Source organism: Apostichopus japonicus, chromosome 7 (genome assembly GCF_037975245.1).
Source record: "Apostichopus japonicus isolate 1M-3 chromosome 7, ASM3797524v1, whole genome shotgun sequence".
NCBI classification, from domain to species: Eukaryota; Metazoa; Echinodermata; class Holothuroidea; order Aspidochirotida; family Stichopodidae; genus Apostichopus; species Apostichopus japonicus.
Window position 1 is genome coordinate 16,875,331 of NC_092567.1, and position 14,758 is coordinate 16,890,088.

At 37.4% G+C, this 14,758-nt stretch overlaps 1 protein-coding gene across 5 annotated transcripts in view; it reads left to right on the forward strand.

Annotated features, from left to right (window-relative positions):
• LOC139969510 (soluble guanylate cyclase 88E-like) overlaps positions 1 to 14,758 on the forward strand; it is an 86,496-nt gene that overhangs the window by 63,414 nt on the left and 8,324 nt on the right. For 4 of the 5 annotated variants that reach the window (XM_071974552.1, XM_071974554.1, XM_071974557.1 and 1 more), the window contains 6 exons: positions 4,079 to 4,178; positions 5,989 to 6,265; positions 9,252 to 9,398; positions 10,364 to 10,520; positions 10,948 to 11,153; positions 14,556 to 14,704. In XM_071974552.1, the coding sequence (XP_071830653.1) occupies positions 4,079 to 4,178; positions 5,989 to 6,265; positions 9,252 to 9,398; positions 10,364 to 10,520; positions 10,948 to 11,153; positions 14,556 to 14,704 (1,036 nt within the window). Of the gene's footprint in view, positions 1 to 2,068; positions 2,096 to 4,078; positions 4,179 to 5,988; positions 6,266 to 9,251; positions 9,399 to 10,363; positions 10,521 to 10,947; positions 11,154 to 14,555; positions 14,705 to 14,758 lie in introns of all 5 variants that reach the window. The other variant, XM_071974555.1, reaches the window with a different exon arrangement.

Genomic DNA, 14,758 nt, shown 5'->3' on the forward strand with positions numbered 1-14,758 from the left:
TAATGTAAACGTGTACCAAACAGTGCTGAGCAGCAAGGAAGAGCTTGGTTTTCTACAGATGTAGAAAGACTCCAAGCTTCTTCCACAGTTCTACTGATGTTAAGTAGCTACTTCTCTCTAGTACTATTTGCATAACCATAACTGTGTTGAAAGAATGATCAAACGTTATGGTTGTTGAGTAATAGTTGAAACAGCACTGTCATTAAATATTTGATGGTATAAATCATTGATAGCCCGGGGTGATCTCAAACGTGGAATTACTATGTTAAGGTATACACTGTACTAATAACTGCTGCTTAAAGATGTTGATTACTCTTGTTAAGGTGGTCATCAAATCATTACTACCGCTTGAATCTGTTCAATGGTCTAGTAAGGGAATTTTAAGGATCCAAGAAAGTTGGCAATTACCAGGAATACAGGGAATAGTTAAATATGCAAGAAGAAGGAAAGTTCAAGGGTTCGTGATTCGACTTCTTTAAGGATCGTCATCTTGGTTTCAGGGGTCAAAATTGTAAATGAATGGACATCTTTCTTGAGCCAGCCATTTGCGGTGCTTTATACTTTTGAATGGCGTAGTTTGTCCTTGGCATGTTGAACTGACTTGATTCATGAGGCTGAAAGAAGGGTGATTGATTTCCCGGTATGCATGTACACCACTGTAACAAGAGGCTTTGATTACTGCAGCTTCCATACCGAAACAGCCCATGATATATGTATAATATATGGCTCAACATTTGTCATTCTTGTGATCAGTATGTTCGACGACAACATTCCTGAACATTATGTTATACATGCCTATTACATGAATGATGCGATTGTTGTTTATTCAACGGTCACTGTGAATATAGGATGACACATCATTGGTTCGGATGCACTCCTCGAAATACTGACAACCAATTGCAAGAGAAACCAAAATAATATTCAAATTATACAGAGAGAGGAAGGAGAGATTTAAGAAAGGAGAAAAGTTTAAATGCAGTTTAGTGAAGCTGTTGGTTGTGAAATAAAAAGATTTTCATTTTCATCTTGCGCTCTTATCGTTTAAAACTGAGCAGAGTTTCGCCGAATTTTTGAGTACTAAGAAGAAATAGTAAAGGCTTGAACTTGAAACCTAGGACGGAAATTTCTCTCCCACCGTTAAAAAAGAACTCCGTGTTCGAGGCTTAATATGGTTATGCCCCACAGTCTTCTAGTGGAGTACCTACTGATGAGAGAATATACATACATGTTACACGGTTTAATAACTTGGAATGAAAAACTTCTATAATAAAAGTCAGACTTTGTCTCATTTATCTAGATTGTATCAAATCACATTCACAAAATAACGAACGTCGTTTACTATACACAAGTGATAAGTGTACAGCGATAACATGATGCAGACGTAAAACCCTGGCAAACACAAGTTGCTATTAGCTAGGACAACGCGCGAAATCAGTCTTATAACTTTAGAATAACATAATATACGGTTAAGTATACACCAAGGTATAAGACTAGTGAAATCGACGTCGGATGTGATATAAAAATTCTTCACATACTTTCACACGTCCAGAACAGACTATCATTCATACTTTAATTCAGTCAACGGATGCCGCGTTGCATTGAAATATGTTGATGTCGTCGGAGATTTTAGACATTGAAGGAAACTCAAAAGAACTTATTATTCATATTAAGTTTTGTGATATGGTAATTAATTTAAATGTTAAAACTGCTATTTTCTCCTTGCTTTACCATCAGCTTTGCAATGCTTCTTATAGGAGCGTTTTCAAACACTGATTCTTGTCCCAAATGATGGTACTGAGTTGATTACCTCTACCACTTCCATCCCCTTCCCACCGCATCCGTTCACCCTCCCTCTCATTGAACGTTACGGGATTAATGCGAATTCCAGACCAATTACTTAAGGTACGACAGACCGTTAAATTTACCCTAGTACATAGAATAGTCATTAATTTTAATGTAAAGAAGTAATTATTAATCGTCTTTCAATTAAACGTTAATGATGAGAAGGTGTCGTGCTCGGAGTTCACGGCCCTTTTCCTTGAGATGTCTTCTTTTCTTCTCCAAACAGGTTCGTACCCAAATAGCCCTGTGGGTGGTATGTTGTTAAATAATTTTTAATAGAAGCGACCAAGCTTATTCATTCTCTTTAATTTGTCTCAGAATGGGTTAACATATGGCTATGTTCACCGAAGATTGCGTTGACTGAAGACAGTTACTTCATATACACTTTAAGACGGTTTTCACTGAAGACTGTGTCCACTGAAGAAGATTGCGGTCACTGAAAATAGCTTTCATTGGAGACTGATTTCCATTGCACACTGTGTTCAATGAAGACTTTTGTTCACTGAAGGCCGTTTTCACTGACCACTGTGTTAAATGAAGACCGTCAAGAAGGTGTATGCCCCTCGACTCTACCGTAAAACTCGCACAATACTTTGTTTAACTTGTCAAGAGTTATTATGCAACCATTGGAAGAGTGACTACTTCATTTTCTTTAGTTTTGTTTACTTAGAATTCTGCCAACTTAGATTTGGAAGATGTGAGGTTTGAGAAGGAATGACTTCAATGGTAAATCAAGACAACCCTGTACCCTCTCCTCTAGCGTCACTTGAAACTATTGAATGATTAAGCTTGGTCGCTAAATTAGCGTGGTGTAATGTGGCTATTGCGGCTTTTGGATTTTTTTTAGCTATTTCTCAAACATTTTTATCTGCTACAACTTTCCCGCTAACCTCTGGTGACCGAAGTAACCCACTTTGGTTGACAATGGTTCAAGTGGGTAAGTTTAGTGTCCGCACCGAGTAGCATAACCCCTTCAAGTTAGTGCAGCTCGCCAGGTGAGGGAACGCCTAACGTTGACATGCTTCAATCATATCTAAGGTATAATTTCTTTTGATCAAAATGGCTAATTCTTTCGCTCACCCTTTTCTTTGCTGTGACGTTTGTAAGACTGCACCCTATGCACGATCTAATAACTTTCTTAATATATGTCATATAACATTGTCCCTGTTCCTGCTGCAATATTTCTTTGTTCTGAAATGCAGTGAAATGTTATTGTTATTAATAATTTATTTCTTTTGATTCATATGATTTGTGATGGTGTAAGCAATTCACTAATTATTGTTGGCCAAAGAACCTTTTAACCAATGAGTAGATATATTTTTTCAATGCTTTTAAGAAATGTTATTATAAGTGACATTTCCGTTTTTCGTTTTCCGAACTCGTTTTTCACCTCTTCCACTGTTTCTTAAATTATCATTTCTCCATTTTCGTGAATAATTGCCCATCTGGATAAAACCAAAGACTACGAAATAGCTGGCTATACCTTGCGTCTCTATTCTTTGTACAAGAGCAAAAACAGGGTCGTAAGCATTGCTAGATTTGATCAGCATGTGGTCGTGCAAACGTTGGTAAAATATGTATTGGGTTTGGTAGTATAGATTGTTCACTTTGATTTCAATGTACGATTATTGCTAACGCTTTGGTTTCGGGAGTATGAAGTTTGATTGGCGTGACCGGCAATTTGTTTATGTTTTCAGCTTCTAAAAATGAACACTCACAGGTACCTAACGGTAACGAATAATGTTGCTAAAACACATTTTGTTGTACTTATTTTAATCGACATGACAAGTCATTTCAGAAGACTAACATATTCTTTAAACCTGAGCCTCCTTGTTATACTGTAAGAGGGATTGGTTTTGGCACTAATTAATCGTGGTCTTAAATGGCTATTAACATTGCACTTATGATGCATAAAGCAGAATGTAAGACACTATTATTTCATTATTTTGCCAGCTACAAATTTACAAAACGACAATGCGTATATACTAAACTCTAAAAATCTTTACATCCGGTATAGAGGTGAGATCAATGCAAGGCTATTTGGATATTCGTAATGCTATAAATTCACTTATCCAGAATAACAATGGCTAAAGTAACGAAACTGCCCACAGAATTCCGTACGTGCGATATGGAGCAGTGACTAATGTCACGACATTGCATCTATTGTATTCTAGCATCCATATGTCTGCAACAGCATTGATTAATACGATGGGTTTTTATATTTACCTAATTCTAGAAATCCTTGAGGAAGTCTTTCATCCCCAGCAGTTACGCTTAAAAGGCCAGATGATGTCCATACCGGAGTGGAGGTGCTATATATTTCTTGCTACTCCTCTGTAAGTATCATGAGTGTCCCTGTAGTCGTTATCGAATAATCATTATGACATTGATCCGAATTATTCAGCCTAAAATCATGTTGTATGTTTAAAATTGACCTTAATCTTCGTTCTAACCTTTACTTCTGAATGTTTTTAGTATTTCACTTTTCAATTTAAATTAAACATACATCATTGACATTCAATTTATTTAGAACATGTGATAATGTCTCTGGTGCAACCAATTTATTTAAATGTTAAAATGCAGTTGACATTAACAACGGTGATACTTACTACTATTAAACCCCGTGGTATTCAGGTGATGCTTTACACGAAAAGTACAGCTATGTAAGCGTGGCATGAAACTTAAAAGCATTACCACAAACCATATACTCTGAAAGGATGACCTTTAATGCAGAATTTAAATATTTACTTCCCATTGTCTCGGAATAAGGAACAATTCAAGTGTTCAAGATATACATACATCTTTAAACTATGCTACATCTGTGAAAATCCGTCTTCATGGCTCAAGTAATGATGACGCCGGCCCCTCCGTGCAGACATACGTGCTAATGTTAATCCATATAAATTGCAATAACTCAACCAACAAAATAATGATCGTGGTAGCTTCATATCAAACAGCCAGCCGATTTAAACGGAGATTACAGTAACGATCTGTAGTTTTGTACCACAGTAAATACTGGATTGTGCTGACAAATCTGATAAATCTTAGCATGTGCTATTAGGATTACAGTTAGAGCTGAGGATATGTGTAATCCCAACAAATTCCAACAACTGGATTTGTTGGGATTACACATATCCTCAGTTATTTACTATAATCTTTATAGATTTATAGCACGATCCAGTTTTTACTTAGGTACAAAACTTTAAGATTTACAGTAGTGGGTGTGTTCTCTGTGTGTATCGGGTGGAACAGCAGGACGCTCGTGGATAGCATTCAGTACCGTCACGGTCTATTCCTGACAATTCTGTAATATTTGCTTAAACATGTTGGAAAATCTAATGTGTTCCTTAATTATTGTGATGCGGCACACAATTAAATAACTTAATTGCTTGTGCGTTAGAATGACGGGTCCAATATCTGATAATATGAGCTTCATATGTTTAAAGTTCATATGTTTAAATGATTATTCCTTTAAAGAAAATAATGTGATGTAAAAAGTACAGCATAGACTAACGACAGTAATTTTTAACTTTCATGATCCGTAACATATCAAACTGTATTTTGTGCCAAATAATTTGAGCTTCATGTGTTTAGATGATTATTTCTTTAAAAAGATAATGTGATATAAAAAGTACAACATACACTAATTGCAGTGTTTTTTTTTTGTTTTTTTGTTTTTTTTACTTTAATGATCCGTAACATATCAACATGCATTTTGTGCCAAATGATCTGAGCTTCATATGTTTAAATGATTATTTGTTTAAAGAAAATTATGTGATATAAAGGTACAGCATAGACTTATGACAGTGTTTCTAATCTTCAAATGATCCGTAACATATCAAAACGAATTTGTGCCAAATTACACTTCTATTTTAAACTTTGCATTTGAAACAATTTTATATATCTTGCGTAACAGTTGGAACTTATGTACGACAAAGTAGTAACTCTGAAGGAACTTTTCATTGCATAGATTATGTGAGTAAGTGGCTAGTCAGAACTAAAATCGCTGGATAAACGTCACTTTTTTTAAAATCGGAAATTACTTACTTTCTTTGGAGTTATTAGTATAAAAATATTAGTATGTAAAAAATATTTGTTTTGCAGACGATTAATGATATTTTTTTGCTTAACGCTTTGTTTTTGCAGGCTGCCCAATTTAGAGGCAATGTTCAATACCGGTCTTTACATCAATGACTTATCCATGCATGATGCAACGCGAGATTTGGTTTTAGCTGGAACTCAACAATCAGCTGAATTGAAGTTAGCTCTGGACCAAGAACTACAGAAAAGTGCTCAGTTAGAGGAAAGTATGAAGAAACTAGATCAAGAGATGAAACGAACAGATTCTTTACTCTATCAAATGATTCCAAGGCAAGTTGCCGACAAACTTCGTCGAGGAGAACCAGCAACCAGCACGTGTGAGGTAATGGAGTTAAGCAACAACACAGCTGCTGAAAAACGAGATGTGTATTTTTTTAATTGATTTATGCTGATAAACGATAGGGAAATCATTTAACCCTTGCATTCTCAAATATTAAATTCCGTGAAATTCCATATTTTCGTTATTGTATCAGTAGGCTCATACTATCTCCATATAATTCAATTAACGACGTATCTATGTAGGAAACCTACATGCCTGCCTGCATCAAAGCACTGGAGACTTTGATTATTGCCTGGCGCATTGGACCTTTAACAATCCGACTGTCACCCCCCCCCCCCCTTAAAAAAATGTACAAACACTTCTTTAATCTGTCGAATGGTGGCAATTAAATAATAGACATATAGAATATCTAGATTTATACGTAAGTATATACTTTGTCAATCGCATAACATGTACAACCTCTAGTCTATTACGTCATCCATTACGTCACCCAATGCGCATGGTTTGATCAGTCTGTACTGTAAATAAGAGACAACCGTTAATCAGTACAAACTATATAAGTATGTTATAACACCGTAACACATGTTAGACCTGTCAGCAGATGCTACTGTGGAAAAAATGCTAACAGACGAATACATTACACAAAGGCTATTTCAACTGATGACTGCTTTGCAGTCACAACAACTGTCCCTATGTTGGACTATAGTTAGTATAACTTTAAAGATTGTTCAAATTGCAGTTTTTTTTAGCGTTTTGCGGTAAAGTGTCATTTTCTGTTAAAAATGTGCATGAAATTATTGGCGACACCTTTAGAGTAGTGTGGTTAGTCCTGTCCATGGGCGTCAGCAGGTTTCAGAAAGTGAGGGGGACACTATACTATCTAAGCGGAGCGCCACCATTGGTTGGCGCGTAGAGTACCAGAAAATTTTGGGTACATAAGACCCCCTAGATCGCAGGAGACGGCCTTCCTGAATCGTTTTTAGTTACATCAGAACCAGATCTGTGAGGAGAAATTTTGTCTCACAAAATTTAATTCCGACAGAAAGTACTGGTAGAAAGATGCCGTTCTGACACCAAGGGAGACGAATTACACAGCGTCCATCTCAAACGAAATATTGAAAAAGTGGCGCCGTCACCTCCGGGATGAGTGGAGTGGTATATATAATACATGCATGTAGGTGCGAGACGTCAGTTGTTATGTGCCCAGGTACTTTAATAATAATAATCAGAAAAAGGCACCGCGCGCAGAGCGTGTGTAGCGCCTAGCCGGCACTCAACAATAAAGATCTACCATATCCGGCGAATACATGTAGCCTTAATTACTTAACCCCTACACCCCTATTCGTCCGTCCAGTCCAAGGGACTGGAGGTAGTGATATGAACATAGTAACTCATCACCATCTACCTGTATGGCTTACCTAATCCCTTGGAACCCATACAAACAACATGTGTGCAAGATTCAATACACTTTCGAATGGTCTCCCCCCCCCCGAACGAATTAAATGGGCAGATTTAGGATATTGGGAGAATGGGAGATAAATGACGGTGCAAGTGATAGATAGCAGGGGCCCAGGGAGTCCAGATTTCTTGACCTTAAATAGAAAATCGCGCATATGCATGTGATTTTTTTTAATAACTACTCTGAAAAGTGGGTGGAACAAATGATATGATATCCCCTCCACTTTTGAAAGTGGGGGGGGGACATGTCCCCCCGTCCCCCACCTGTTGACGCCCATGGTCCTGTCAATCAGAATGCATAGGATTGTGCGTTTAGTATTTTCTGTTTGCAATCTTTCTCAGTAGTAACTTGTCATAAGTGTAACACATGTTAAGAAATTATAACACACATTAACGGGTACTCACCTTTACCAGTTTTATAAAGTCACGAGAATCGGGTGATTACTTTGCAAACTATATGGAAAATAGCCAAGCAAACATAGACAAACATACATACACACACACACGCACACAATATAAAATAAACTGTGGTGAGTCTGCGAGCAGAGGACATAGGCTGGGGATCAAGGATAATAAGGACAGGAAGCGAGATTAAGCTTCTTTGTAAAAGTGGTACTGGGCGACTGGAACTTGGTTTATGTTGAGAACCTGAAGTTCTGAGTTCAAATGGAAAATCCAATATATATCTCTCCGTTTTCCTTCAGCAGTTAATTTGTAGTAAAATAAAATACATTTCTGATTTGTGAGAGAACAATTGGGAGATTGTTATGCTCAGCCGTTGAGTATCCCAATAAATTGTCACGTATCGATTTCAAATGATTATAAAAACGCAGGCGAAGAGTGCCTGTTTCACCTACGTATCTACCTTCCTTACAAAGTATACAATAAAATACATAAACAACAATACTAGACCCACAGGAGAGGGCAGGGGGGCTTAAAGGTAGTCTGTACATGCCCCAAATTACAGCACTGCTAGAATTGCTAGAATTTTTCAAAAAGTACTGTCCTGGAGGTCTTTACTCTCCAAATTGTTCTCAGACAGAAGATGGCTAACTGTCCCAGTGAGGGAAATTACCTCCAAGGTTGTAATAAAATTAGTGAAAGAATTTTGACCAAAGGTGACCATATTTGAATATCTAGCATATTTGGGGCCAATACAGCATACCTTACGGGGACCTTACGGGGACCTTACGGGGACCTTACGGGGACCTTACGGGGACCTTAGGTATATTGATATTGGTCCCGGTTGTAATGTGGGAGCATATTTGACACCGTGGTTTTTTACAACTCGTTTAACATCCGCACGTTTTGGGGTTGTAGGAAGTCTTGAAGAACTCAGAGTAGAGTTCTAAAATTACGAGGTTGGTATAAAGCCAGTTTCAACTAAAGATTTACTTTCATGGATGCAAAGTCCCGTTTAAGGGTGTTCACGAATGTTCCGACAGATGGGTGTTAATGTATAACTAACGGGAAAGGAATGTTCGGATGAAATATATATATATAGTATTAAATAATATGGATTTATGCACAGCCGTATTACATTGACTGATGTTCCCCTACTTTTTTACAGATATTCCGTGAAGTGTCAATCCTATTCAGTGATGTTGTTGGATTTACCACGATTTGTTCTAGGATCAACCCAATGGCAGTTGTATCTCTATTAAATGCAATGTACACAAAATTTGACAAGCTAAGCGAAGAGCTATCGGTTTATAAAGTAAGATAATTACATATTGACAATGATTGCTAACTTTATAATAATAATAATAATTTATCATTTATGTTGACGAGGTATCTTTAAGTTAATTCATTGATATGCCAATCAGGCAGTGCCTAACTAATATATATATATATATATATATATATATATATATATATATATGTGTGTGTGTGTGTGTGTGTGTGTGTACATCATGTACATATGTCAGTCCTCTGTTTGCAGTGGGCGTAATTTCAATGTTTTCTTAAACAGAACCTATATTTATTCGTATGCAATCTTTGTAAAATCAGAAAAACACTGCAACTTAGCTATCAAACGATTTGCATGAGTTCAAAAAAACCGAGATGAAAAAACAGAGATTTGTCACAGTTATTTAGCATAATTTCGATTGGAGTACTCTAGATAACGATATGAGTTATTCCTTTATTTTTCACCGAAATGTGGATTCTGTGATTTGCAAGACAGATGATGAGAAACATAGGGAATACAAATTGATCAAAACCTTTGCAATAACCAAGTAAACCACGTTATCACTCATTCCGCTTAATTAGTCGTATGAATAAACGTGAAGTGTTATCTCAAGAAGATCTGTGTAGTTTTGCTGTACTTTGTTTTGCGTAACTGCCTTAAAATCATCTCGTATTTTGAATCACGGTAAACTTCGTTATTCCCGTTCATACATATTTTAGTACGCTGAACTTATATTTTAATAATGATACCGTGCGTATGCAATGCAATGTAAATTTACGCGAGAAAATAATGATTAAAATAATACGAAATGATGATGGCAGCTCCAATAATGTGGTCTTCCACTACATATTGTCATCAAATTACGATATGACTTCATTCATCTTCATATCGAAATCAAAATTTCAATTTTTCATCTACCAAATCATCGACCACGGTCTAAAGTAACCTTTAAAGATGCTTCGTCATGTACACTTTTTTTTTCCTCTTAAAAGGTAGAAACTATAGGAGATGCCTACATGGTTGTCGCGGGAGCGCCTATCATTACCAAGTACCATGCAGTGTTGGTTGCAGAAATGTCATTGGCAATGCTGGATTCCGTTCAAGACTTAAAAGTGCCATCATCTAATGATTTCGTAAGGATACGAGTCGGTATGTACAGTCATTCTTAACTTTTATATTATTTTTACGGTTGAAGTCGACTGTAGCAATATTCATTTTAAGGTCAGTTCGTCTGAAATGAGAACGGCGTGGTCCTTCATCTCGGCAATACCTTGCTTTGTTGGATTGTATTATCCTGGCAGCCAATCGTTAGCTAACGTAAACCAACCAGAAGAGAATACATTATAACAAATGTCAGTACCTTCCAGCGAATGTCAGCGGAAACAAGGAATTATGTTATCGGCCTGCATGGAAACAACGCCCAAAACGCTTAAGTGCGCCACGTGTATGTGTGAATGGTATGTTTCATGATCATTATACTCTCTGATAAACAAGGAGTACAAAACGTAATTAATTTCATTTTCACTAGTTTTTCACTAGTTTTCATTTCATTTCACGGGCGTTGCTTTGTTTGCAGGTATTCATTCAGGTACTGTGGTTGCTGGAGTAGTTGGTCTCAAGATGCCCAGGTACTGTCTCTTTGGGGATGCCGTCAATACCGCATCGCGTATGGAATCTACCGGAGAGGCTCTGCATGTTCACCTGAGTGACGTCACAAAGAAACATCTAGACGAGTTTGGAGATGTTTACCAGATGGAAGAAAGGGGAGCAGTTTTAGTGAAGGTATATGAATACTGTACCTGTCATGCTGTTCTTAAATGTCAGGCCATTCATTTACTAAGTGATGCCATCCTTGTTACAACCATGGGGTTGGAGGCAACTACAATTGACGTTGCACTCTGTCGAGGGGATCTATGGGGATCTGTGGGGCCATGTACTTGTTATCAAAGTAGTAAACGAATTGTCTGGGTCGCAATAGTTGTAAAACTGGTTCATATAAAATCCCAGGGTCTTTCCATAACCAGTTTATTACCAATAACGATGTAAAGTGTAAATGTTGGGCCCCTTGCATAGATACTGCAAGGAAAAGTGGTCAATACTATTATATGCTTTGAAGTAGGTCTCACGTTACAATTCGTAACTTGTTCATGACGCTGTATGCTATTGGGATGCCCGACATTACCGTTAAAATCATCAAATACATTGATAAGGGAAGGTAACATGACTCCAACCTTCAATTAAAACAAAATAGGCCGACCCAAAATTTGCAAAGAAAGGTTATAACTTCCCTACAGCAGAGAAAAATCATTGTAACCTAAATAATTCTGATCAATACCTATAATGCTAAAAGCCTCAATGTTACGGGTATTACAATTATTGACATCAGAGGACATCGCTGGGAAATATCGTCGCCGGCTAAGTAACTTGCCGCCGTTATGTGGCTATAAGACTCATATATTGGAAGCTATTACTACCTAATGTTCCGATTTAGCGCGGGAACGGATGTCATAAAGGACGACGTACTAATCATGAACACGGGTCCCGTTTGACTCGTAAAACCTCGTCGCGCTGACAATACAGGTTTCGCTGCAGATGACGCAGTTACGGCAAACGTCTTAAAGTGGTTCTATCACGACTCACCTTAATCGGGTGATATCCGGTTAATCATTGATTCTGTGGTAGTGTACGCCTATTGGCCGTTGATTGTTGCCAAATATAGAAGCAGTTAAATGAGGAGCCTTCAGAATGGGGCATGTTTGATAATGTTACTGACGGAACTAAGATGATGTTACTGTATCAAAAACAGCTAATTCTTAGTCGTTTCTTAGCTGTTGCAGCAGTGGGCGGGTGTGGCCAAGAATATGCTTAGATATTAGTAAGAAAATGTAAATAGTTCCTATATTGGACAAACCTTTGCAGCTAGTCTCTACGGTAAGTAATGTTTTGTCACATGACTATGCAGATTTTTCTTATCGTGTAATGTACATACAGTGAAAGCGACTGTTTCCTGTAAAATTACTTGCAACGAAGAATATTCGAGGCTTCGTCCACCTCCGATTGCGAATAAGGACGATGTCGGAGATCATTTCGCATGATCGTCGTCGGCGGCTTTTGGAAGTGACGATGAAGAAAAGAGCAGATTGAACTTGAGAGCAGGCCGTTTGGTGTATACTATCGTTTAATTTATTCAAAAGTTTATGGATACCATTTAAATGTCCATAAACTCTTGCTTCTTACTTTGAATACTTCAAGGGACTGCTGAAGTCAGCATGTGTCGGGAAATTAACTCACACATCGTTATGTTCAGAGAGGCAATCCACCAGCGTCTCGCTTCTCTCAACATGTAAAAACTGTCTCAGTCTCTTTCCTTGTCTAGCCATGTATAAGGAAAAGTAGCTTAGTAATTCAAATAAAGTGGAACTACCTGCGGTTGTTTTATATTAAAGGCTTGAGCAATGTGTTTTTCATTTAGTCCTCGAATAAACCTGGCACAATAAAGCGAAATTAGTTAACAAAGAATAACCCAAAGAACTAATTGCACATATCCGGATCGTGCTACATGCTGATACAAGGCCGCCTATACATCGCGGTATACGTGCTAATACAACAAACTAATTGTTGATAATGCATCCCCGTTGCAGGTGACATTATGCATATGATGTTCAGCAGCATATGTCAAATATCTGTTTGATATGGCCATGAAAATCTCCATATAGAATCAGACAATACCAATGTTTGTTCACGAGAGATCCGATATAGTGAATTGTGATGCAGGAATGTATTATTTAATGTCCAATCTTGAATCTCGGGATTTATTGGGTCTACTTCAAATCTCAGATCCTTGTCTGCAAAAGATCTTAGATACGAAGATGATGGATAAACGATAATCAACTAGTTATCCAACAGAGGCTGAACGAACGTAATAAGGTTCCCGACCTTGTGAAATCTTATTATTACAAGCACTACCACTTTAATGTCACAATGCCAAAATCACGATATTGGCGATATGGACAGACTCTACGTGCGAATTTAACTTTTTTATTATATTTTTATTGAAAGCAAAACTGATTTGTAATTGTTATTGTAAAAATTGTAATTGGCAGTTGCTTATCTTTGTTTTACCCCTACAAAACAACGTTAGAATCTGCAAACTCTTTCTAATCATTAAAAACATTTTATTTTTTGGTATCGCTCCCTCTTTATGTAATTACTCGAAACACGCAACAACATATGGAACACTACTGGGAAGAAATGCAGGTAGCTATGAGATTGTACGTTCATTATTCAGGTAGATAATATAGGAGTATGCTTTCATTATGCAGGTAGCTTTTATCTAACTTTCGTTCAACCTGCAGGTAGCTTTTATATGAAAGAGTAGGTTTGAAATACAGGTATATATATAAGACAAACCCTGCAAACTATACTGAGAAGACAAATGGTTGCAATTGTTTTAAAGTGCGACGGTAGCTAGCAGTGATCTGGTACTGTTCAATTGTTCAGACAGAACAATGCAAAGCTCTATTAGTTGTGAATTTAACGGACGTTGCATAATTGCATGATGTTTTCCATTCAGTCAAGGGAATTCATTCGGAAGTCTGTATTGGTGCACCCAGACAAGAGTTTTCGCTTGCTTTTGTAATGATGCTACATATGACGAAATTATTTATGTTCAAAGCGAAACGCAATACTGTAGGCCTGGATAAGTATTGACAGGACAAGCGTATAGACTGCATTAAATGTCAGGGACGTGACTCAAGTCAGTGACGTTGACTCAAGTCAGACTTGACTCAATTTGACTTGACTTGCAGATAAATGACACATGACTTGACTTGAGTTGGCTATAAATGACCTGTGACTTGAGTTGAAACACTGTAAAGTTTACGTGACTACACTAGCCATGAATACTAAATATAATGCAACGTTTATTAATGACGTTACCTACTTGCGAAATTGGCCTACATCTTTTTCGATCCTTGAGCAAAAAGGCTCTGTTAAAACTGAAGGTAGGCCATGGTAGTTTTCTCTGCTATGTCAATAAATAGTTGTTTAGAACGTATGTATTACTCTGTTTGTTCTGTTGTGTATTGAATAATTAACTGCTGAAAATCGATACCGAAATTTTGTAAATACTAACAAGAAATACACAGCGAGTGGAAACTAACAGATAATGTTTCACATTGACAGGGAAAGGGGAACATGAAGACGTACTGGTTACTAGGTAAGTCGTTACCCGATGGCGTTCGAGATCCCTGTGAAATTGGTAAAGAAGACGTGGCTAAGAACGGCGGCAGGTCCCGAAGTTCATCCCTCGCTGATTCACCAATTCTCAGGCGGTATGCTTATGTCGAATTCATTATTCATATTTCTTTTCTTTTTATGAGTGGGAC